The 26,746-nt window shown below is 40.0% G+C and overlaps 1 protein-coding gene across 1 annotated transcript in view; it reads left to right on the top strand.

Moving 5' to 3' along the window:
• The window catches only part of nt5c2b (5'-nucleotidase, cytosolic IIb), a gene marked incomplete at its 3' end in the record, with an annotated part of 38,073 nt that extends 11,327 nt beyond the window's left edge, over positions 1–26,746 (top strand). The window contains 16 exon segments of the mRNA XM_037690259.1: positions 3,391–3,464; positions 13,852–13,969; positions 14,563–14,658; positions 14,773–14,864; positions 14,967–15,024; positions 15,645–15,738; positions 20,120–20,173; positions 20,287–20,370; positions 20,452–20,493; positions 20,597–20,704; positions 20,913–20,979; positions 21,080–21,250; positions 23,102–23,153; positions 23,482–23,542; positions 24,174–24,350; positions 26,524–26,746. Of these exon segments, the coding sequence (XP_037546187.1) occupies positions 3,391–3,464; positions 13,852–13,969; positions 14,563–14,658; positions 14,773–14,864; positions 14,967–15,024; positions 15,645–15,738; positions 20,120–20,173; positions 20,287–20,370; positions 20,452–20,493; positions 20,597–20,704; positions 20,913–20,979; positions 21,080–21,250; positions 23,102–23,153; positions 23,482–23,542; positions 24,174–24,350; positions 26,524–26,746 (1,571 nt within the window).

Raw genomic sequence — 26,746 nt, 5'->3', positions numbered from 1 at the left:
TAAATAAATTGCAGGGGGCTGAGCAGCTCCCTATAGCTCAGATAATCTCTTATCACACAAAGTCCAGCCGCTGTCTGCGTGAGATTAGAGAGCAGTGGAAAAAATCTGTCCTCGGCCGCTTCAGATGGAATAAAAGTTATTAAGGGATTTTCTCGCAGGCGCAGGGCGGCCCGTATGAACTATTTGAAGGCCCACAGTTGTCAGCAGGACCAAAGTCGATGACTGTAATCAAGGCACCCACACCCACCGTCCGTACAGAGCAGCCCAGGAGGAGCACAACTTATCTTTTATGGACGTTCTTTACCTCCCAGAAGCATTTACATTTCAAATGCCAAAGAACAGATAAGATAAACCGGGATGAATTTACTGCTAATCTTATGTGGCCTAAGTGATCACATTTAAAGCTATCTTCTTAGATTTAAACAAATTCTTAATTTTGAGAGAAAAATACAAGTTAGTTATTAGATTATTTAATTAACAAAGGAAAGTAAAGCTATAATGATGCAATTCTGTCACTAATGAATTATTTTAAAGTTTACATTAATCGTAAAAAAAAACCAGATGTATAATTAGCTTTTTAACATCCAAACCTCTAAAATAAAGAAAAATAAGCTATCACTTAATAATATAAATAAGTTATCACTTAAAATTTTATGATTTAAAAGTTTCCAGCATAAACAATTTAGGTACCACTCCCTAAGCACCTCTTAAAAAATTGTTAATGTGTTATAACCAGGTTGCAAAGCTTTACAAAGCATTTAACAGTTATAAAACAGTTATAAACACTAGTCATGCATCAAAACAGACAATTTTAAAGATTTAATGCTGTTATGTTTCTGCTAGATGCTCAGATTACTTTTCTAACGAAAAAAAACTTTACTCTCCAAAACAAACTTTGTATGTACGAACACTCACACTGCTTACAGCAGATGACTTACTGACAAATGGTTATTTAAAACCTGAATTATAAAGAAATTAATAAATTACACTTGATTTCACTACGTGGTGAGCCTGCTTACTTGTAATGACAAGTTTTAAAAATGATTATTAATGAGTTATTATTAATGGTCCCCCCCCCCCCCCTGAATTTTTTAAAAATAAAGTAGATATGATTTCCTTCATTTTGGTGTATTTTAACGCTGGGTTGTTAAAAATCTATGCGCTTGTAAAAAAAAAAAAAAAAAAAAACCCAAGCACTGACTCGTGGACCCCTGGGGGTCCAGGGACCACAGTTTGAGAACCACTGGTCTAGAGAACTTGACTTAACTTTGTTGTTGTTTTTGCTACCTGGATTATTGAGCATGAATTAGGATTAATTTATATATTTTTGTCTTTTGAAGAGTTTATTTTAAATAGAAAATAGTGCTGGAAGTTTTTAAAGCTTTCTTATTTAGAGTCCAGGTGATAAAGAAATGCTGTTCGGCTGCAGCCTCAGCTGCGTTTGTCCTGAGTCGTGCAGCAGCTGCCGCTCGGGGCTCTGACCGGCTTCATTCGACCCCACTTGGGATTGTTCTAGATGTCTTTGAGGGCGCACAAACATCCTGCTGCACAACAACAACAACAACCCTGACTGACAGCACACACGTGCACAACAACAGAGAATGACGCAGAACGGACACAATCAATTTTGCAACAAGTGAGAAAATTTCTGAATGGCAAGAAAGCAAAGAGGGGGGGGGGGCATTGTTTGAGGGCCAGCGCTGCGCTGTGTGGAAGCAGATCGGCCCAACGCACAGTCAAACAGAGTCATTTCGCCCACGATGTATCGCCGCTCGTGTCCTGGACTCAACTCTAAATGGGAACTTGTCCACTATGGATCTGCTGCCAGGTACTCACAAGTGGTTTGGAGATGACGCAGGATTATAAGATGTGGTGGTGGTGGGGGGTGGGGGGGATTCTTTGCATGCTTTATCAGTTTTTAGCTTGTGGATCAGATGAGCTGTCTTTGTTCTGCGTGATGTTTCTGAATTTTCTTTCGTTGTGAGGCTAAATATTGATCTTTGTGGAATTATATCAGTTCCACATTCAGCTCAGCCACAGCTGCTCAAGATAAGTTGTGTCGCTTTGCCTTTGTACCAGAAGTTTCACACTTTCTGTGCCAACTGAGCCACCGTAGATAAACGGTCATATAATCATGAGTGATATTTTGTTGGAATATTTAGCATTTTGTTCTTGTACTATGGCAAAATATTCAATTAAAACATGAATTTACTCTTTAAGAAAAAAAAGTTAAATAAATGGCTGAATAAGTTTTTGATGACGTAATAGGACAAGAAAACACTCGTTTGAATTAGATTTTTGTTAACCGATTGTCACACGCCAGGGCTTTACTGTTGCGTTTTGCTTTTAAATCCAATATTGTCAATATCTGTAACTAATTTGGACTCCTCATCATAATGACTTCTTATCAGCAAGACTCTTCTGAAATGGAACAGAATGGTTGTTTCTGCACCTATAATGACCATAACTAAAGTCATCTGGATGTAATGCTTTCTAAAACATAAAAATGTGTTGCAGTTTTAATAAATGTGGGTAGGCACTCATTGCAAAGTATAAAATCAAACATAAAAGGTTATACTGACCTGCATCAAATGGTGCTGTTTGACACTCCACTAGTTTTTCATATACGTTGATGTACATGTCTGAAATGCAGGTACGCACTCAATGTAAACAAATTGCTCAGCTGAAAGCGACATAGAGGCTGAAGTCACATGGTCGACTGACCGTATTCAGCGTAGGTCGACAAAAACAATCCATACGTTTAGGGTTGGTCTGTTTTTAATCACTTTAACCGTTTTCTGTACATAAACAAACACAAATGGAAAGCATCACGTGGTCGCAAGTTTTGCTCACAAATTTTGAGTTTAAGAAGACTATTGTTATAAAAAAATATTGTGTGAATTAAGATGATTACTTGGACTTTTTTTTTGTTTTGTCTGGTCTTCAAAACTTTGCAAAGCTATAAACTTTATTCTACTTTAACAGTAATGAGCCTCCTGAAGCTAAAATCTATAAATGATCACAAACCAGTTTGTTCATTTTTAGATTTAAAGCTTGACCTCATTCAGTTAAAGAGACCACGGCGGAGTCTTTAGCCTAACTGTAGCTGCTGTCTGCACTCTGCAAACAGTGGCGCCTTCCTTGATTGGCTGTATCAAAACGATGTTTCACAACCTAAATTAAACTTGTAGTTTTCTCCTGAATTGGTGCAATATCCGAGCGTGTTTTGCAGCAACTTTCTAAAGGATATAATAAAAGTCACAGGTTTAGTTTTAAGGATTTTAGTGAGTTTTCACCCAATTTTTTTCAACTTCTGACGCTACTTTCGGAGTGGCTCGTTCATTGTTCCTCTGCAACTAAAATGTTTTCCCAACTTTTCTTTATCTTCAGAATCTTCGTCAATCGAAGTTTGGCAATGGAGAAAATCAAGTGCTTTGGCTTTGATATGGATTACACTTTAGCAGGTGAGTTGAATTCACATTCAAATTATTCCCACAAGCAAAAAACAGTTGGAGAGATCAACAAACTCAACTAGGAAGAATTTGGGCTTTATTTGTTGAGTGCTCTTCAGTTTTAGGGCTGCTGATTTATTTTTATTTTACTTTAATTCCCAGTTTTCATTCAACACTTTTTTGTTTGGTAGCTGGAGCCATTTTCATGTACAAAATATGTATTTATAGTTCCTAAAGTATCTTATCCCATCACAAGAACCTTCATTGTCCTAGTACAAGCTGATTGTGTGTTGTCTAAATCAAAATATACATTTTTAATAAACCAGACTGATAATGTTACAAATATATTAAGCTGAAAACTAAAAAGAAACGGATACTGTAAAGAAAAAGATGTGACAGTATGGGAAATGTAATCAGTGGCATTGAAAAAGAGGATCTCGACTCTGTTATGTTTTGTATGTAAATAAAGGTTGAATAAATTGATATTTACTGTAGATATTAAAACCTACAGTGCAATTTGTTCATTTTATCTTACAATACTTTCCTATTATCTACCCCCTCAGTTGCAGGTTAAAACGTATTTAGTTCTATGTCGATGACACTTTACTTTTTTACTTTATGTGAGGATCCCAAAATCATTTTTCTATTTTATTTGCCATTTTCTTTAGGGGATTTTAAACATTTAATAATGCCAATAGAAACATTAATTTCAAATATGAAAGTTAATGCTCAATAATCCAGGTAAAACAAAATACCCAACAAAGTTAAGTCAGGTCCTCTAGCGGTTTCTTTTTTTGTTGAGGCGTTTCGTCCTTCATCCAAATAACTTCCATCAGTCCAAAGAGCCACAAGAATCTGAGTCCCACAAGCAGCACAACCACATTGTCGACCAACCAGTTTGCTGGTGATAAAATGGTTTCTGGAACCTGCCCTCTCCCCCGTCGACTTCTCTCAGGCAGACTTAGCCAAAGTGATTCAAAAACATCTAAGTTCATGCTCAAAAATCCAGGTTAAAAAAAATTCAACAAAGTTCAGTCAGGTCATCTGGATGATTTCTTTTTTTTTTTTTTTGTTGAGATGTTTTGTCCTTCATCCACAGAACTTGATCGGTTCGAGGAGCCACAACAAGCTGAGACTCAGTTTATTGTGGCTCCTCAGCCTGACGAAGTTCTTTGAATGAAGGACGAAAAGTCTCGACAACAACAGCAACAACAAAAAAGTCCAGATAACCTGACTGAACTTTGTTGGATCAAAGCAAATATTTTCTTGTTTTTAGTAATTTTACCTAGTTTTATGGCACATTGAGTTGTTTTATAACACTACTTTTATTTTAATTGCATTTTTTTACTGTAGTTTATTGTTTTCTGTAATTTATACGTTGTCTGTCTAAAACGGTCAGCCATGTTATCTAGAAGTTTTTTTTTTTTTTTTTTTGGTTTGTTTTTGCAGAAAGGCATTTCACCCTTTATCCAGAGGGCTTCATCAGTCAGGGGACAGAACAGCCCCCAGAAACCATCTTATCTCCAGCAAACTGGTTGGTCCACTAAAGGAGTGTACTGCTTGGTGGGGAAAACCGTTTACTTGGGACTCCTCAGACTGATGAAGCCCTCAGGATAGAGGGCAAAACATCTTTCCACAAAAAAGAAACTGTCCAGATGACCTGGCTGACCATTACTGGGTTTTGTATCTGGATGTTTGAGCATGAACTTTGATGTCTGTCTAAAACGGGTCTCTCTTGTAAATGAGTCCTTGTGACTCAATGAGACTAACCTGGATAAATAAAGGTTGAATGAAAAAGGTTTTAAGCACAGCTCCATGTTTTATTTTTTTATTTTTTTTAAATCAATTACAAAAATGTCTTTTTATTCTCACTACATAGTAACGAGGCCGATCCTCATGCATCATGTCACTTTTTTTGTGACTCAGCTCCAGTTTTTGGGCTCTACACATCTAAAAATAAATCTCCCCTGACTTTGAGAATCAGGTCACATTTGTTTGTTGGGTTCAGCAGCGGTGGCTCCCCTGAGGAAGGGATCCACTTGTATATTTTTACGTGGCTCTGTACCCCCATCCTCATTCTGAGAGCTTGAGATATTAGATTCTCAGCTGCTGACATGACTCACTTTATGAGTAATCGTAACCAAGTGTTAATGTTTGCTAGAAGTGTGGCTATCGTGTATCATTGGTCAGTTTTCAGGTTTTCACCACAAGTGTTTTATTAATTTCACAAAATAGCTGCCACTTCACCACAGCACTTTGCTGAAAGAAAATGTGAGACACATTTTATGCGAAAGTTTGCGTGTGGTTAGAAAAAATCGAAAAGACTTGTTTTTGATTGGAGCTCTTAAGATGCATATGTACATATGCTGGTATAGGTTCTCAGTCATCCAGGAGAGTGTTAATCCAACAAAAGTTTAAAAAACAAAACAACTGGATTTCCATTCTATAGATGGTGTTTTGCTTCCCATCTGGTTTTAACAACATATATACAATACTGTATATGTAGCTACTAAATTTTACTTACCAGCTCGTCCACGTCTGCCGGTTGAAAGACATGAAAAACTGGCCATGGGCGAGATGGACTGCTGGACCTTCGGCGCGCGTCCTCTCTTGGAAGCCCTCGTGTGCTGGCTAGAGTCTTCCAGGTTCAATCCTGAGTCTGGGGGTCTGGTCCTGTGCAGCCAGTCAGCACCCGGGTTACATAAAGTTTAATTTTCTTAAAGAAACTTGTTCCAGTGACATGATTAAAATATTACGTTTGAAAAGTGGATTGGCAGTCATGACTTTGCTTTCTGTTCGGCAAAAAGCAGCGGCCGCCGGCCGGAGGCACTACAGTACAGTATTGTAATGACTTATAGCCATTGTAGTTCTTATGAGTGAAAGAAAACTACAAAATGGCGGCGCCTATCCAAATTATTATTATTTTAATTTTTCCCAATCACGTGAGTACAGTAATATTACTATAAAGTTGACAGTCGTGTACTGTACTGTAAAAAAAAAAAAAAAAAAGTACTATGTCTGTGCCGGCAGTTGTCGACGAGGGGGAGTTTGTGGGTGAAGTAAATTTCGCAGGGCGCTCGGTTCTGTTGACAGTGCAGGGTGCCCTCCTTGTATAATGTTAGGGGAAGTACTGCTGCGGTCTTTTGATCTTGAGGTTGTTGGTTCAAGCCCAGGTTGCATCAGGAAGGCTGTAAAATTAACTAAATCTTTCATTCGAGTCCTCTCGCTGTGGCAACCCTGCAGAAGAGAGCAGACGAAAGAAACTTACTTACTGTAGGTTTTTGAAAGTTGAAATTTGAGACCTCCTCTGTTTAAACCTGGCTCTACTTGTTTGATGGCTTAATTTCTCCCGCTTTCAAACCACCTGTCCTCTCTGTCCAGAATATAAACATTTTAGCACTCAAGTGTCTCCCAAAGGCTTCTGCATCCTCCATCTGAATCCAGTCGACTCGCGGTGACGTGGTTGCGGGATGGTCATTTTCTCACATACCTTCCGTAGTCCACGAGACACGGCGCAGAGCTCCTGGGAAACCCCTCCCACTGCAGCATCCGTCACCTCACAGGTTACTTCCTGCCAGAGTCTCCACTCCGTCCCTGCGTCTGCCGTTTGGCCACAAATCTATCATGAAGAGAGCGCCACACTTTTCTGCAGACAGACTGCTCCATACATGATGTCTGCACAATCCCCATCCAGGAGTTTTCAGGCTTTTGACTAATTTACTGTGTTTAAAGTGTCGTACAGCTGAATGTACGAGCACATTTCCACATTGACGATCACGCCCGCAAACTTTTGACCCATCACACAATCCTTGACGCATACGCTTGTGAAGAAAAAGTTCAGTTTGGGCCTTGTGCCGAGAAAGGGCACGCGAAGCTCCTCTGAGAACAAAGTTACGCGATTTTACATCAATGAGAGCCGATTTCACTGCTTCCGATGGAGTATGCAGGACCCTGTATCCTTAAGGTGCAGGTGCACAGCTGAGTCTCGTCTTGAAGAGCTGGCTCTTCTGTCTTGAGCCATGCGTCTGTGAAGAGGCCGTTTAGTTTCTCCAACTGAACTGCAGACTGCTCAGTTTGGGTGTTCTGTCCGTAGGATGGAACAGTTTGCATTGAAAGTCCCGTTGGGTTTGAAATGTTTTTGGCACCCTTAAAGCCAAAGACACTAAACCTGCCGTTGATTTGACATTTGAGAGTTGACCAACAAGCAAACTTTTCTCAAACACTAGTTATCTTGTTTTCAGAAACCTTACGACACAGCAGCAAACCACAGATTAAAAAAAAAAACATTTCAGGGAATTCTGCCTGTCTGTGTTTTCGCTTAGTTCCACCCTGAGATATTTGTTCACCATAAGAGTATGTAAAACTCAAACATCTGTCAACTGTGAACCCTCAGGGAACAGCCAGCAGCTATCACATATTTTGTAAGTTTTTCCAAACCAAATCAATATTAGGTAGGTCAACATTGCTTCATCTGTTCTTCTGCTCTTAAAGGGAACACAGAACGGCCTGAAGAAAACATTTTAGGCCTAGATTTCACTGAGAGATATTAACGGTTTCGCCCTAGTTTTCCAACAGACTTTTGGCTGAGGTGTCACCCCCTGAAGCTGTGCTGCAACGCTCTCATTTTTCCAAAACTTGCTTCACAAAATCCTAAATCTGTGAGTTAGTTTGCACAGTAAACGGCTAAATAAACACGCGTATCGCTGCCTTAACGTTTGTAACATAGTTTATCGTGCGTCAGGCTTCAGATTAAGCGTCCCAGTATGATGGTGTTGGATTTAGTGCCGTTAAAAGAAGGGTGCAGGTCGTTTACTTTGTGTGTCGGGGTGTAAATTACATGCAGGCATGGGGTAAACCAACCTTTAAACTCTGGAGATGCATCACACCGCTCGGCTGTTGGAGCAGCAGGAATAAAATGACCCGGCAACAGTTTCATTAGGGATTCATGATATGCAGCAGTCACTTGATTATCGCGGGGGTTACGTTCCAGAGACCCCCGCAATAAGTGCAAAACCGCGAAGCAGGAATTCTATATTTATTTTAATATTTATATATATTTTAAAGCTTTATAAACCTTTCCCGTATTCTTGCAAAGTTATTTACAATGTTCTAAACTCTTAAACCTACGTAATTTTTAACAATATACGTATATTTTATTCAACTTTATTTAACCAGGTAAATTGAAATGACCGATCTCTTTTGCAAGGGCGGCCCGGGTATGTGTACAATACAGAACTGTAAAATTTTACTCTCCAACTCTGCAGACCAGCAGCTCGGTTCCGATCGGGCTCTCTTCCGGTTCGGCAGTCCTGCCCTGCAGTGACTAAGCCCACCAGTCCAGGTAGATGTGCACATGAATAATTGAGCTTCAGGAAGCTTCAAGTTCAAGTTTCTTTATTGTCATTCACATCACTTGTTGCATGAGGTGGAATGAAATTGTGTACTCAAGGTCCCAGTTACACCCAAAATAGAAAAAATATAAAATATAAAAAGAAACAGTATACAAGTATCTAAGATATACACTAAGATATACGTAGGCCTGTGACGATAACAAATTTTGCTGGGCGATTAATTGTCTCAGAAATTATTGTGAAAAACGATATTGTTTGAAATTTGACAATAATTAGTAATTATTGTCAAATTTAAGAAGAAATGTTGGTTAATATGTTTTGAGTGTAGTTTTTTTTTGACCACTGGATGGCAGCATAAGACTGTTTGAACCAAAGGATGGATGGTGAGGGAGCGAGCAGCGTGTCTCTAAGAAAAATGGGAGAGAGGCCCCTTGACATTGGGTTCTCAAAATGGCAGACACTTGGTGTGGTTTGAGTTCTTTAGCATAGCATTTTTCACACAAAGCTTTTAATAAAAAAATTGGTACACAAGTTCTCAGCTTCTTTTTGCAGAGAAAAACAACTTTTTACATGAAGGCACGAGTTTCAACCGTGAATTTTGGAGCTTCGACAAGATGGAGGTTTTTCCCCGAGGTCGGACTGTTAGCTTAGCTTCTCAGCTTAACTGCTTTTAACGATCCAAAAACGCGGTTTTGAACGGTTAAAACAGATTTTAAAGAGAAAAAAGAGAGAGGGGTCAGTGATGAGCACTGGAGTTGAGCCTTTTGTCATCCAGTGTCTTCAGTAGAAAGAGAGAGACACAAAAAACAATAAAGCTGATAAATGAAAATCATCGACCTCATTTTACTTGATCATGTGATTAATTGATTTATTGTTTATCATGAAAGGCCTAGATATACGTTCAACGAACGCTAAACAATACGCTAAAAGATCTAATATATACACTAAACACTAATAATGTAAAATAATACGATATATTAAACAGCAGCCCGAACATGAGCCTGTAGTGAGTAGCTGGGTATGAATGAATACAGCAGCATGAGAGAGAGGATTATTTGCGACTTTCCTGCCGGTTCTGTGAGCTTGCATTGCAAAACTTTCCCTCCGTTTTGGCAGAGAGCAGTGGCCGTTGACCTCTGGGTAGTGTAGTCGTTTTGACTGGCGTTCCAATATAGGCTTATTGAGAGAAAACTACAAAATGGCGGCACCTGTCCAAAAAATGTTTTTCGTTAACTTTTTACTGTATCCCATACCCTCTCAATCACGTGAGTAATATTAAAGTTGACAATCTTGTGTTTTTTTTTTTTGTGTACAATCTTACTTTGAAAAACCACAAACGAGTGAGTCAGCGAAAGTCAAACTGCAAAGTAGCGAGGGACTACTGTATGTCACAAGTCTCATGTCTCTGTAGTTGTAAGAAGGTGTGTGTTTGTGTGTAATGACAGCGTGATAAATACGAGCTGGGGCTTACTGCAAGTGAATCAAGGACTCTAATAAAGTATAAATAAAAGAATGTGAAGGTCACAGCAACAAGAATACCACTTCCTGTCTGCAGCAAACATGCACTTTTAATCTGGTGATGCAGTTGAATCAGATGCAACGTGAAACTTTGTGTAAGCAGTTTGAAGTGTGGCTTTAATGAAAAACAGCTCCATAAATCACTCTGCCGTCTGTGGCTCGAACCCCAAACTTTTAAAATAGTGCGTGGCGTCTTGTGTTACTGGCGAAAAGGATGCACTGCTGACTGCGGATGTTGTATGTTTGTGTGGGGTTTCTGATTTAGAGATTTACTTTGTTTTTGTTTGCTTTATTGAGTTACAAAGAAAATGTTCATCTTAGTAATTTCGTATTTTTGTCATTAAAAACTGTAGTAAAAAAAACAAAACAAAAAAAAAACATGCCATGTCTATTTAGGACAATCTGTACCAGTGTGGTAATAAAGAAAATAATTAAATCTTAAGCCTTTAGTTTTTGCTTTAATTTTTAATCATCTAATGAGCTATAAAATAAGTTTTAAGGTCTTTGTTTTAAGTTTATTTACAAAAAACTATTAAAGTTTTTAAAGCCATGCTGCTATTAAGACAATTGTTGACATCCTAAACAACAAAATGAAGTGTTTTAACTTTGACACATGCTTTAAAGGTTAATCACAACATCAGCAGATGAGATCATTTTTAAGATGTGGCTTTATATTATATGAGGTGGGGGTGAAGGGGGGGTGCACACGGACAACATGCAAGAGAGCTCTCCTGTGAACTAAATGCAGAGAAAGTGATGATAGCAAAGGTGACTGAGGGGAAACGGCTCTCAAAATAGATTTTTTGTAGCATCTCAGATGTTCAGGAAGATTAAGACAAGTGAGCATTGGGGGGGGGGGGGACGTATGCATCTGGGCAGAGAGCCCAAAACCTCAGCGCGCTGTGAGAAAACAGCGGGGGGTGAACCACAAGAGGCTACGTGATTATAATGCAGAGACAGACTTTTGTTTACAGAGTGGGGGGTGCCGAGCCCGGCTAAACCCAACGATTTTCCTGGAACTCGAACCAAACTTAGAAATGTTTTTCCGTTTCAAACGCAGCGTTCAACTTTGGCACATTCTCTGACTTTTTCAGAGTAGAACACAGATGGTTTCCTGTACATCCTGCAGTGCAGTTCTTCCAGTTACACCCCCCCACCCCCCGGGGGGGGCACTTGCATAGCTGCCCACTGCTCCACCTGGGTCTATCTCACGTGTGATGGGTTAAATGCAGAGAACTAATTTCACCATTGTATGAGAACATACAGTGATGACAATCACTTCCCTTCCCTCTTCCCCCTAAAGCAACGATTCCGAACTATGGTCCTTGAGGAACGCCGTCCTGCATGTTTTTGTTGTTTCCCTGCTCCAGCACACATGACTCAGTGATTTTATTAGCAGGAAACAACTAAAACATGCAGGATTGGGTTCCTCCAGGACCAGGGTTGGGAACCACTGCCCTAAAGAACCATCAGCCAGCATCCTCCTCCCACCCTGCTGGACACCCCAGCAGGTTTAAAGCAGGCATCAACACAAGAGCATTCTTTGTACGTGAATTTATAACATCTGACATCATCTTTTTTCCAGTCTCAGAAAGCATTTTAATCTCCTGCCAGCCTGATCTTAGCCCAGCATGAGTCTGTGTTTATATTTCCAGAGTGTGGGGGGGCTAAATATCAATGACTGGCAGTGACAGCATGGAGGAGGTGGTGGTGGTGGGGGTCGACTGTCACAGGGCTGTTTACATCTGTTGATGAGAGTTGGGTGATTTTTCATTTTCACACCTGATCCTCTTTCTTTGTGGACTTGTGTTCTGGATATCTGCAGCTGAACGGTTACAGGAGTTGTTTTGTTTGTTTGTTTTCATTCTGCAAGTTGAAGCGATGTTTATAGAGTCGAGTTAGAAATGCACTTGAGCTTTCATACAGAGGCAAAAAATAAATAAACAGAAAAAAAATCTGTGATTCTAACACTATTACTTAAACAAAATGGAGAAGGGCTCGAGATGCCCGCAAAAACTCTGCGACTATTTTAAGAATATAATTTGCCTCGCAAATCTGTGAACATGCTCAGTTTTTTTAAAGCAACAAGACTGTGAGCGTCTGCAACTCATGCGAGGAAACTGAGAAACATATCCAGACATTTAGAAGGTTCTGAAGTAAAAGACGTTCGATATTTGTTGCCGCTCAGAGACACACTGGTTCACGCAGATGGAGACGGGGGAATTCGTCTGTTTGTTTGAGGGGAGGGTCCACTAGAAAGTGAGGAGATCGTATTAAAATACTGAAACAAGACCTGGTCTCAAGTAAAAGAGCTAAACTTGGAAAAGTCACTTGCCTGCTGCACAACATGAGCGAACAAACACAATAACTCCTAACCTGCTGTTTCTATGGAAACACACAAAGTCCTGTTTTATGAAACCTTTTGTGTGTCACGCTTGCTTTTAAAAATTATACTTGATTGCAGGTTAAAGTGTGTATAACGTTCTACATTTAGCAGGTTTTTACTTAGCGTTTATATTTCTTTTTGCAAATTGAACAAAATGTCTTTTATTGGGAGTTTCTCAATGAGTTTGTAGAATGTTGAAATGTTCGCGTCATATGTTCAGAGATACGAAGTAGGAAAACCACATTTTTCTGATAATGCAATCTGTAAATAGACGGCGTTTGTGTCAATGGTTTTTAATTTTCTTTAGGAAACCAAAACGTGATATCTATAACTCTTTATATAATGAAAAATAATAAAAATGCCTTGTTTTGTCACCAGCAGGTAAGACAACGATCTCTTCCATTTGGTTCCTGGTTGAATGTTGCAAAAATTGTGATTTTTTATTTTTATTTATTTTTTAATGGACAGGGCCCTGTCCATATGGGAACGTTTGTAAATATGAAAAGTTTTTTTTATTGGTTTTGTTTAGGGATGCACCGATCCACTTTTTCCACTTCCAATACGGATACCTGAGGTTTGGCATCGGCCGATACCGATCCGATATAGATCTGATACAGAAAACCAGTGCTGAATTCCGTTCAGCAAACTCCGCGTGCTCTTTAGGGTGAAATCTCTGGAGATGCTTGATGAAGTTGGTAGTGTTTATAACTGGAAGTTTTAGTGACAACTCCTGGAACCGTTGCTGTGCACGTATTGCACGTAGCTGTCGAATGTGTTGGCTGAGGTAGTGTGAAATAGTTCCAGATGGCTGACCCTTTCGCTCGCTCCATTTTGAAAACCGTCTGTGAGGTGAGTTCGCTAGAGCGTGACGTCACTCAGAGCACAAAGCATAGAATTAGAGTGAATAGATCTGCCCAGTCACGGATCGGTCACATTGTCACGATACCCGATCCAGAAGTTTTTTTCTGTATCAGGACCGATATTGGTATCGGATCGTGCATCTCTAGTTTTGTTTTGTTTTAACATTGCGTCCACACAGAAACAGTGTTTTAGGAGCTCCCAAATGAAAAATTTCAAAATCATGTATAGTGAGAAATTGTTGCATTCTTGCCTGTAAGCTGAAATGCTTTTGTGTCTCTTTCAGTGTACAAGTCGCCCGAGTACGAGTCGTTGGGCTTTGAGCTGACGGTGGAACGCCTGGTCTCCATCGGTTACCCCCAGGAGCTGCTCAGCTTCGTCTACGATCCATCATTTCCCACCAGGTCAGACACGTCTCACCGACAGACCGGTTGTCAGGCTAATGGGCAGCTACTGCTAATTGTTTTGCTTTCATTTTTTTAACACTTTTGGCCCTTGATTCCTCCTTTGATCTTTTAGTTAGAGTCCAAAGAAAATACGAGAATCGGAGTTCAGCTCCGTTTATAAATCAAACTTTATGAATACAGTAGTCCCTCGCTAATTCGCGGTTCGACTTTCGCTGTCTTCCTCTTTCGCGTTTTTTTTTTTTTTTTTTTCATAGTAAGAGTAGACATGACACACAAATGGCTAATTGATGGATGAGCCACACGAGCGGCATGGATTGTTTATTTAAATTAAATTATTTTAAATGATTTTGCACCTGCTGCACCTTTGTGCAGCCCACAGGTGCAGGGAGAAGCTCCCTCTGCAGCCTGTCATGATCTCCACTCTCTGCCACCCACACATTTTTCCTCCTGCTGCATTGGCTTTGTGAAGTGTTAACCCTTTGCTGTCCAGCTGCACTTCTCTACAATTTAAATTTAAATACTTTAAATAAACAATCCATGCTGAAACAGTTTGTTTCTGACTTGCAGTTTTTTTTTCCTCCCACTTTCAGGGGTCTGGTGTTTGATACCATGTATGGAAACCTCCTTAAGGTTGATGCTTACGGTAATATCCTGGTTTGTGTCCATGGATTCAACTTCCTTCGAGGGTAAGTTGGCTCTTTCTGCTTGCATTACCCGACATACTACAGATGAAAAAGGCACATAAAAAAACAAAACAAAAAAAGCATTTTTGTCTTGTTTCGTTTTGTTTGTTTTTCCAGCCCAGAAATACGTGAAAGGTACCCAAATAAGTTCATTCAGAGGGACGATACAGAGCGTTTTTATATCCTGAACACACTGTTCAACCTGCCAGGTAAGGTCTGCAAAAACAGAGATGGCGAAACTGTTTACAAGAAGTTTTCAAATTATTTGATCGAACTGTTTTGTAACCGTTAAATGCCTCTTTGTTTTAAAGAAACCTACCTTTTTGCATGCCTTGTGGATTTCTTTTCCAACTGTGACAGATACACAAGGTAAGAAAGTTTCAGTTTTATTTTACAGACGTGTCATTTAACAACACGTTTCTGAGCTCTGCATGACGACACAAAGACATTTGCAAGCCACACGGGGGCTAAAACGAGTCCTAAAGCATGGAAATCTCCTGGTGTCTCGAATTCTAATTCCAGCTAATTCTTTTCAAATGGTCATCAAATGGGATTTCATGTTTTTATTCAACATAAAGTATTAATTTGTTGTATCAGATGTTATCAGAGCATGGATTCTCAGTAAAATGAGATGGTATTTAAAGTTTCTTTACTAACTGTCAACACAGATGGAAACCATTTCATGTTTTCTAAATGCTTCTGTAAAGAAGATTAATGGCCTGTAATTTATATATTTATTATTTAATTTTTTTGAGAATGTAATCTGGAATGGCTGCATGTCCTTTGTCCTCTGAAACCTGGTTGTTGGTCTTTTAGGGGGAGAATGCTTTCCTGTTTGGCTGGGGACCCTCCAACAAGGGAAGGCTATCCCATTTAAAAGCAAACAGAAAAAAACAACAACAAATGTCACGATTTTTATAAAAATCCTTTGTAAAGATTTGGCCTGTCCGACGGCTGTGCTCGTGTGTCTCTTTGCTCCCCTTTCGCAGCTGTGAAACGGGCTTCAAAGATGGTGACCTGTTCATGTCCTACAAGAGCATGTTCCAGGACGTCCGGGACGCTGTGGATTGGGTCCACTTCAAGGTAAAAAAAATTCAGCAACAGAGGATTTCTGAGGCGCGCACATCAAACATACGGGTCTGTTACCACGTTGAAAGTAGTTTGATCCGACTAAACGCGCTCTACATCAGTGTAATGTCACTTAAATAACCTGTTTGGCCTAAATTAAAATACTCTGTATATATTTTTCTGTCATTTTACATCTTTTTTGTTATAAGAGCATTTTTGTTCTTGCCAGTTCAGTTCGAATGCAGTGCCAAAAAAGAAAAAGTTAGAGATGCAACGTCTTGTATGAAGTCTGCATCTGCAAGAAACTAGATCTTATAGCGGGTCCTTTTAGCTGTGGGTACTGAAGTGGACAGGAATCCACAAATTAAATAATCACCTGATTACTATCAAGAGTCATTATTCTGATTTAATTAAACTGTAATCTGTCATATTTGGTTTAGGAATATTCATAAAAAACATTTTTACTGTGCTGCACTTTACTTAAACCTGCCCAAAGCCTTTGATACTGTAGATCATGACATCTTATGCCACAAGCTCTCAGATATTGGCTTCTCAGATCACACTGTTAGCTGGTTCTCAAACTATCTCTCAGGCCAGAGGCAATATGTTCGACATAACTGTACTTTATTTAGCTACCTAACTGTTACATAATGGTGTCCCACAAGGCTCAGTTTTAGGACCCACTCTTGTTACAATTTTCTTTTTACATTTGTATAAGTAGTGTAGGTCAAAACCTTCCTGATGCATCCTTGCATCTCTGTGCTGACAATACAACTGTTTATTGTCCAGCTAACACAGCTGTCAAAGTTTTCCAGCTTCTACAGTCTGCATTTGACAAAATTCAGTCAGACTTATTTAATCTCAAACTGTTGCTAAATGCTGATAAAACCAAAGAGAGGTTGTTTTCAAACAGAATGTTTGGTGCCAGCAGTTCTTACACCTATCTCTTTTATGCATGGTGTTCCTATTGTAGATTCTTACAAATACTTTGGAGTTTTGGTTGATGCACCATCTATCTTTTAAACCACATATTGAAAACTTGATAAAGAAATTGAAATTATAACTGGGTTTCTTTTTCAGAAATAGATCTTGCTTAACTCTATGACTGTCAGAAAACACCTTGTAGCTGCTACTTTCCTACCAGCCATTGACTTTGGTGACATTATTTACATGAATGCCCCTGCCAGCTGCTGGCAGATGTTGGATGCTGTCTACCATGGTGTGCTAAGATTCATAACTGGTTGTAACTACCGTACCATCACTGCACCCTGTACTCACTGGTCAGTTGGTCATTATCTACATGTAGGCTCTCTCACTGGTTCATTTTCATCTATAAATCGCTCCTTGTTCTGCTGCCTTCATCTCCTCCCACATGTCATGTCGTCAGTGCAGTTACAGCATTCGCTCTCAGTCCATTACCTGCAGCGTTCCCTCAGTGCGGACTGAACTTGGCAAAAAGGCCTTTTCTTTCTCTGCTCTTGTATCCTGGAACACCTTGCAACAGGAACTGAAATTGTCCACCTTGATTTCTTTAGGGGATTTTAAACATTTGATATGGTCAATAGAAACATCAACGCAAATATGTTCTTGTTTTTAGCATTTTATCTTGTTTTATGGTGCCTTGCTTTATTGTTTTATAACATTACTTTTATTTTAATTGCATTTTACTGTAATTTATTGTTCTGTCCTTTATATGTTGTATGTCTAAAACAGGTCTATCTTGTAAATGAGTCCTTGTGACTCAGTGAGACTAGCCTGTATAAATAAAGGCTGAATTAATGAATAAAATTGAAGGACGGAGGCTGTGTGAGCTCTGAACAGCAAAAGCTTTGACAAAACGTTGTACGGCGTGTTGAATATGAGTTGATCTCCAAATGACAAATTTTGAAACTACAACAGATTTCTAGATTTTTTTTTTTTTGTTGCTTTTTTGCTGCGTTGCCGCTAACATTTAGTGTCAAACTTTACAAATGAGCGTCTCAAACGACTCAAAATAAAGGTCGTCAACAAGTTCAAGTCTGTAAAGTCTGATTAATTTCCAACCACAGTTAAAAAAGATGCCGTACACGTATAAGATTCAGGAAAATGCAAGTAAATGAGGCGATAACTTAATACAATGAAAGATGAATAACGAGGCAGGTTTTGAAAGCGATGCATGCTGAGGATGTCCTGCTCGTGTTGGAACATTTTAGTCGCTGACGGAAGAATTCATAGATTTCAAGTCCAGTAAATTATGGAAACAAATGCTTGAAGATGAAAATAAGGATGAGGTAATGGTTCTAAACTACCTCAAGAGTTGCAGGCTGGCATTTTAACTTATTGCCCAACGACCTGAACAGAATTCAGTCTAAGCTTTATTTAAGCTTTCATCCATCCAAGCTCTGAAATCTCAGCTACAGTAGTTTAGAAAGCAGCTCAAATTGAATATTCTTTCTTTCAAACACACATTTATAGAGCACTCTGTGGTGTAAACAGTGTCTTACCAGCTGTGCACGGGCTTTTCTCTAACATAAACGCACTCGCCGACTGTTTGTTTATTGGTTCAAAGGAAACCAAAGGTTCAGTGTGCTGCTCTTTAATGTATGAAGCGGAGTAACGTGAGGATTAAATCAGCTTTCTGTCTACTCTCTGTAGCTGCAGTATCCCATATCAGACAGCTTTAATCAGTTGTAACTTTTTATTTTTTTTGTGAGGGAAGACATAAAATAGTATTTTTTTCGTGTATAGATATTAAACTGTAACAGTTTGAGCCAGTATTAATCGTTGCTAGTGTAGGAGTAATGCTTGCGAGGTCTGAACGTCTTTTAACAGGTGTTTGTGCTAACCGTTCAAGGGTATGTAATAAATGTTGATAGACCTTTATTTAAGTTCTAATGTGAGTCCTTGAACAATATTGTAATTCCCCTCACTCAAAGAAAGACACAAGAATCTGGTCATTTAAATACACAATTCTGGAACATTTATTTTCAGCTTGTGAACAGTAAACAACAGTGTGAAATTATGGCGAATATGAAATATGAATGAATAATCAATAGTATTATTTCAGAAAGTGAATTATGTAAATAGTCTAAAACTTTGAGAAGTATTTAATTTGGACTATGTTGAAATTTAGGTAAACTGTATCCAAGATTTGTGAACTAATTGTAAATGTCTAAAAGAACTCGAGTTAGCACAGAGTTGTTCTCATCAGAAGAAAGACTTTGTTCTACCGGGAGATGTCCATCTCATTACCACAATGGATGTGGGGTGAACGCCAGTGGCAGGCCATCCCAAGAAGGGATGTCTTTCTTCAGGAGTGTGTTTCATTTGGCAAGACGTTACCATCGCTCCGGGGTGTCTGAGCAAGTTAAGAACTTCTCTCCATTTCTCAGCTGACTGGCTCGGAGTCACGTGGGCTTCTGGGCTGGCTCAGAGCCAACTCTCCACACAGACGTCCCACTTCTGTCGGCTTCGGACAACTTCCTCCACCCGAGACTGCTCACCAACTCCAACTTCACGTGTCAGCTTACCTGACACACGACGTGAACGTGCCCTTCATCTTAACCAGTCAAATGCAGCTACCAACCGTGGGTGTGAACAAGCTGCATAATTAATTATAATTAAACATTCCTCTCAACGTCTTTAAAGGGGAAACACAATGGCTTTTGTTGAAAATGTTAACACCTTGTTTTTACATAAACACCATTTGGTTCCTGACACGCACATTGAAAATACCAGGTGGTCTGTTTGAAGCTTCTGTGCAACTGGTGGGTGTACTGCCTTTGTTACTATGGCAACCATAGTTCTGTTATCCTGAGGTTATGATCGGGTTCTGTCAATTTTTTAATTTATCCTTTATTTTCATTTATCCTTTATTTATACAGGTAGTCTCATTGAGCCATGAGAACTCATTTTCAAGAGAGACCTGTTTAGGGAGCAGATGGGGGTTAAGGGCCTTGCTCATGGGGCCAGAGTGGGGCGAATGAGGGTGGGGGCAGGTGTGTGTTCTTCACCTACCCCACCCACATTTTTAATGTTGTCTGTACCGGGGCTTGAACCGGCGATCTTCCGATTACAGGCCCACCTTCTCTAACCTCTGCGCCACCACTCCCCACTATTGCTGATGCTGACTTCACTTGGAGACTGAATGTCTGTCTTCTCAGGAAAGAGGGTTAATTAGCACAAAGGGTTATTATTAACACTGAGGGTTAATTATCATACAGTCAGTGTTTTGTGGGTGGTCAGGGTATGCCGACTCATCCTGACTTGTAGATTAGCACATAGAGAGAGGGGTTAGTAGAAACGCGGTGTCTCTGAGGACGTTCTGTCCTTTTAGGGACATTGGTTGGACGCCACATTAGTCATGTCTGTGGATGGTCTTTGCAGTAGTTAATTTTTCTCGTGTTTCTCATCACAGGGAACGTTAAAAGAGAAGACGGTTGAGAACTTGGAGAAGTACGTGGTGAGAGATGTAAGTCCTCGGGGCTCAGCAGAGTGTCTGTGAGTGTCTGTGAGTGTCTGCCACTCCGTGAAGAGGCTGGTTCTGAAATATGCTTTTCTCTTTTTGTCCTCCGTTCTCATCAGGGGAAGCTTCCTCTCCTCCTCAGCCGGATGAATGAAGTGGCCAAAGTTTTCTTAGCAACCAACAGTGACTACAAATACACAGATGTAAGTAAAAACCAGCTCCTTTACATTTAAACAAAGCTGAATTGGACTTGACTCGACACTTTATGTTGATTTTTCCCACAGAAAATCATGACTTACCTGTTCGACTTCCCACACGGTCCAAAGGTAAAATTACGTTCTGCTAAAGTTGCAGAGAAAAAGGTAAAAAAAACGTGTCCAACATATTAATATGTGGACATGCACCTGCTTGTCTTTGTTCCATCCACAGCCGGGTACCGCCCACCGACCCTGGCAGTCTTACTTTGATCTGATCCTTGTGGATGCCAGGAAGCCGCTGTTCTTTGGGGAGGGGACGGTGCTCCGACAAGTCGACACGGTGAGAAGAATAGGATCACACACACCTGTGTGTACGACTTGAGGGTCACAGTCTGTGCACGTTATAAAAAATATGACTCAGTAGGTGTTCTGCTGTGAGCTGGAAAAATGACTCGAGAAGTCACGAGTGCAGCGCAGCTCGTAAAGCAGCATTAAAACAACTCCGACCTCATTTAGGTTAGATAAATCTGATGTTTTCCTCATTCCAGACTACAGGACGCCTAAAAATAGGAACCTACACGGGACCCCTGCAGCATGGAATAGTGTACTCTGGAGGCAAGTCCTTCACTCTCTCACTGAATTTCTTTTTTATTTTTTTTATTTTTGTACCAAAAAATGCAAAATATGCAACTAAGAACATGTAATTCTTCTCAAGGTTCTTCAGACATTGTGTGTGACTTGCTGGGGGCCAAAGGAAAGGACATTTTATACATTGGGGACCACATCTTTGGAGACATCCTCAAGTCCAAGAAACGTCAAGGCTGGAGGACGTTCCTGGTTATACCTGAACTGGCCCAGGAGCTGCACGTCTGGACCGACAAGAGCTGTGAGTGTTGCTACAAACCTTCAGAAATACTGCAAATTTTTATACTTTTTTTAAAAGCAAAAGTTTTCCTTTTGCAGAATTATTTGTATTTAGTTATTTGTGATTGTTTGGGTTTGTGACTAACGACCAGTAACAATATCAAACGGTGATCGATCTTCAGCCCAGCATGTCTTATTGATGTGATTCCATCTTTATGCAATAAATAAACAACAAATAGCCATGGTTGAACTTGTTCTGGTGAATTAGACCTTTACTACAAGCAAATATTGTGAAAAGGCGTTTGTCGTTTATTTTACAAACATAAGCTAAGATAGTACAGACCGATTTGTTGGTATCTTTAAAGAGAATATTAATCTTTGCATTATTGTCATGTTTCAAGCAAGTTGACCCGAACTGGTATCGCATGCGCCCCAAACCTTTCATCATCCCTTTAGTTTTATTAAAAAGGAACAAACTTGTTGCTGTTTGTTACGGTTGAGTGCGCCACGCTAACCGTGGAGCAGAGAAATCTAAGGCCAGAGCTGTGTGAGGAGCTCAGAACGGTGATTATAAAGCTCAACGCTACAACACCATCTGCTTTGTGTTCTTGTTTTGCTGGTGGTCGACATTATTAAAAAGTACAAGGTTCCTGGAACAATGGACAACCTCCCAGGACATGGATGCAAGATTACATGCAACCCCAGGTTGATTACCGGTAATCAGATAGTGCAGATGGTTGAAAAGTAGCCAAGAAAACTATTCAAGCTAAATTCCAAGGTTAAGATTAGGTCGTCGCGATAAACAATAAATCAATTAATCGCATGATAAATGAAAATTATCGACCTCATTTTCATTTATCGGCTTTATCGTTTCTTTGTGTCTCTCTCTTTCTACTGAAGACACTGGACGACAAAAGACTCAACTCCAGTGCTCTTCACTGACCCCTCCCTCTTTTCTCTTTTCTCTTTTCTCTTTAAAATTTGTTTTAACGTCCAAAATCTCGTTTTTGAATCTTTAAAAGCAGCTAAGCTACGAGCTAACAGGCCAACCTCGAGGAAAAAACCTTCGTCTTGTTAAAGCTCCAAAATTCACGGTTGAAACCCGTGCCTTTGTGTAAAAAGTTTTTCTCTGCAAAAAGAAACTGAGAACTTGTTTACTGATTTAAAAAAAAAATTAAAATCTTTTTGACAAATGCTATGCTAAAGAGCTCAAACCACACAGAGCGTCCGCCATTTTGAGAACTGAAAAACCAGAACGAGAGACAGCCCATGTCACGTCAAGGGGCCTCCCTCCCATTTTTCTTAGACACATGCTGCTCGCTCCCTCACTATCCATCCTTTGGTTCAGTCTTATACTGTCGTCCAGTGGTCAAAAAAGGTACTACACACAAAAATGGACCAACATTTCTTCTTAAATTGGACGATTACTAATTGTCAAATTTCAAACAATATTATCGTTTATCTCAATAATTTCTGAGACAATTAATCGCTTAGCAAAATTTGTTATTGTGTCAAGCCTAGTTAAGATACTTGACTTTCTGATCTCAGCTTCCATCACGTTTTGAGTCTTATGAAAAGAAGCGCTCGGGTCGGGGGGCAAACTGGAATGCACCATGTTTACAAGCGCCATAATTTCTGAGACTGAGCCAAAACCGGAGCTTTCTTTGCTTTCAGTCACGGCTGTTTTTATTTATTTATTTGTTATTGTTGTGGAAAGATACCAACACTGATCTGTTTCTGTACTTTTACTAATCTTCAGTTGGTCATACTGTTACAATTGTTAGCATATGTTTGTTTCACACAGTTTTTAAATAACGCCCTTGAATAATCTAAAGAAAACAAGGTTTGATTCTCGTTTGTGTGTGTTTTCCAGCATTATTCGAGGAACTTCAAGGCTTGGACATTTTCTTGGCCGAACTTTACAAGTAAGAACTGCAACCTTCGGGCCCCTCTTCTGCTCCTCACTGTCTCCTGCGCCAGCTCCGCTGCACTTTGCTTCCTGCAGCCTGGTTGAAAACGTGCGGGCAGAGATTGGAGAGAGAACAACAGGGTCAATAGGTTAAAGTCTGAAGGGGTGAATACCCAAACCACCTGATAACCAGACTCGCTGACAGTATTTATAGCCTGGCACGACTGGCTGTTACGCCACCTCTTTGACGTACTACGTTTCAGCAAACTGATATCAGTATCCCTCCCTCCCCCCCCCGACGCCCTCACCCTGTCCTCATCGTCCTTCTCCTTGTCTTTCCTCAGACATCTGGACAGCAGTAGTAACGAGAGGCCTGACATCAGCACTATTCAGAGAAGAGTCAAGGTACAACTTCCATCACTTGAGTTTTCTCTCATATTCTATACGAGGACTATTCAACTAAATTGCTCAGGGGGCCACAGTCACTGAAAACCAAGAGCTCAGGGGCCAAAAATCCAGCAGTTCTTGTCATTAAGTAAGTTTGTTTTACAGTTTAAAGTCTAGTTTTATTTAAAAATGAACCCATTGGTGGGCTGATTGTTCTGCCTGTTGAATAGCCCTGTTCTATACAGTATGTTTGAGACAGAATTACTCGTTACCACATCTCATCAATGAGTCTTTTAGTTTCTTTAAATTCAGGGCTTTGGAGAAAACGAACAGGGTCACTCTCTATTAAAACTATGGAAAAGTGGGATTGTTAAGGGTAAAAAAATATGCAAAATTTTGTTTAGATTTTAATTAACCTTGCCAAAAAAACCCTAACATTTTTACTTGTAATAGTTTCTTATCAGTTGCAACAAAATAATGCATTTGGATCTAAAAATATATTTACCACATCAATAATTTTACACAAACCTGCAGATTAAAAAAGCAGCACTATATTTTATATACAGTATATACCTGAACACAAAACCTCTAAAAAGATTTGTCTCTGTTGTCCTTTCTTAACATCGTCTTCCTCGTTGTCCTTCCTCAGAAAGTGACGCACGACATGGACATGTGCTACGGCATGATGGGTAGCTTGTTCCGCAGCGGCTCCAGACAGACCCTGTTCGCCTCCCAGGTGATGCGTTACGCCGACCTGTACGCCGCCTCCTTCATCAACCTGCTGTATTACCCCTTCAGCTACCTGTTCAGAGCTGCGCACGTCCTGGTGAGTAGCTGCACGTCGGAGTCGGTTCATGTTCATCAAACATCCCACAACTTTAAGGTCAGATTTGGCTTTAACTTTATAGTTGTTAATATTTTATATTAAACTCAGTCTTTTCAGTCATGTTTAAGAGAGTTCAACTTGATTGATTCAGAGTAAAATGTGCGATGTGGCATTTTTGTTGGTTGATTGTTATTAGAGTCTGACCAATATGGATATTTTGGCTATCACTATTACAGATATTGGGCTAATGCCAATAACCAACATATTGGCAGAACTTTTTTGAGCTTTGTGTACACCTGAAAATCTAAGTAAACACCGAGTGGATCGGGGATTACTTATTTAGCACACCTGTTAGCAACCATGAAGCTAAGCTATTCATGTCCATGCTACACAAAGACCCACACTAGGCTTACAGGTGTTAGCCATAAAAACTGTCTTCCTAACGTGCGCTCACAGTTTCTATCCTCCACTATTCACCATAAAGTTATTAAGCGTTACAAAAGTATAAATGACTGTAAACGTAGAAGCGCCCTTCCCTGTTCATTGTTTAAACAGTCACGTATGGTGAAGGCCTAGTTGGTATTGACCGTAGCAGAGGTTTGTTTTGTTTTTTTGCAGAGAAATAAAGATTTCAGACAAACAATGCATTTCATTGAGAACGACAAAGATAATGTTACTAACATTAATATATTTTACCTCTATGTTAGATTTATGGTTCTGGATAAAGATTTACAAGACAATAGCCTATGCTAGGTTATCCAAACGTTAGCTTGCTAACTTGAAGCATGTAGCTAATGACATGCAGGAGGGTGGAAGATAATTTGTTTCGTTATTTTATTTTACAGATCAGTTAAAATAAACTTACCATGCTCTGTTCAGTAAAATAAGCGCTGTGCTGAAAGTTGAAGTGAACGGCCTTGATTTGAAAGTAGTCTCCATACGCCCTCTGCTGGACACATTGCACAATTACAGCTGGTTCCAGCATGTTGGGGTGAAAATTAGAAGCGCTTATATCGGCGCATAATGGGACAATTATCACCGATACCGATATGTATCGGCCTATAATATCGGTCCTACCGATATATCGGTCAGGCTCTAATTATTTTTATTAAATGTGTGTTTTTATTTAATAATTGACGGCCAGTATCTCACTGTGCTGCAGCTGTTTGTTTCTGAACAGCATTCACCAGAGAGTCTGCAAAGTGTCACAAAACGTTCTCAGTGATTCCTAACTTCCTCACGCAGGTCGCAGAGGTTTACCAGAGTTTTAATCATGCTTAAAATATTTGTGCAACAAAGTCGGTCTCAAAATTGTCCCAGTGGCTGCGGTCGCCTCAAACCCGTCTCAGTTTCGTTTCCATACATTTCAGAGCAGCATTTTGACGCCTCACTCCACTGGAGCTCTGCTTTGATAGAAAACGTTCAAGGCTGCAGCCCTGAAGGCTAAAAAACCACGTCCATGATAAATAAGTATTTAAACAAACAAAGTCTGCGTATCTTCATGTCAGATGTGTCCTTCCAGGAGATTTAATCATGAACATGGGGGCGGCTGGTTGTGTGGATGTGGGTGATCAAGAAGACGGCTTTCTAAGCCACACGCCCACAAATAGGTCATGATTTTCTAAAACTGAACTCTTGAAACACGACTTGCTGCTCTCTTGATCACAAGCGATCAGAAATTTACAAAATATTCCAGTTTTTCCTCAAACTCTTCTCATAGATTTGTGTTGCCAACTGTCCAGTTTATAAATACAACTTTTAACGAAAAGCTTAAACCTGAAAAAGTATCAATTAAAACCCAACAATGGTTCTATTTTATTTTGTATCATTAGTTAGAACCTTTTTAAACACTACAGGCGACGCAACTCAAGAGTCTGAGGAAGTGGCGACAAAGAATAACACAAAACAGGAAGTGTATATTTGCACGGCACCTTATTTAGACCCAGGAGCCAGTCAGCTTCAAGAAAACAGTCGAGATGGAAGCGTGCTCGAATCTCTCAGCCAATCAGCTGCGCTCGCTGGGTTCAACAAGAGTTAGATGAAGTGACCTTATATTTAATTCATCAGAAAACTGAACATTCTGAGCTGTCGGTAACCATGACGATATGATGTAATCATCATGTACAAGCCTTAGAATCATTAACGTCTTTTTTCCCCTCTTCTTTCTAATAAGATGCCCCACGAGTCGACTGTCGAGCACACCCACGTGGACATAGACTTGGAGTCTCCTCTGGCCACACGGAACCGCACCCACTGCAGAGACTGCAAGGACCTGGAGTGCAAACGCACCCAGCTGACCCGCTCCTTCAGCGAGATCAAACCTCCCAACATGTTCCCCCAGGTTCCCCAGGAGATCACTCACTGCCACGATGAGGACGATGATGAAGAGGAGGAGT

This window comes from Nematolebias whitei, chromosome 16 (genome assembly GCF_014905685.2).
Source record: "Nematolebias whitei isolate Nwh7 chromosome 16, NemWhi1, whole genome shotgun sequence".
NCBI lineage: Eukaryota > Metazoa > Chordata > Actinopteri > Cyprinodontiformes > Rivulidae > Nematolebias > Nematolebias whitei.
The sequence above is the reverse complement of the archived record's forward strand: the minus strand, read 5'-3'. Positions and strand labels throughout refer to the sequence as shown.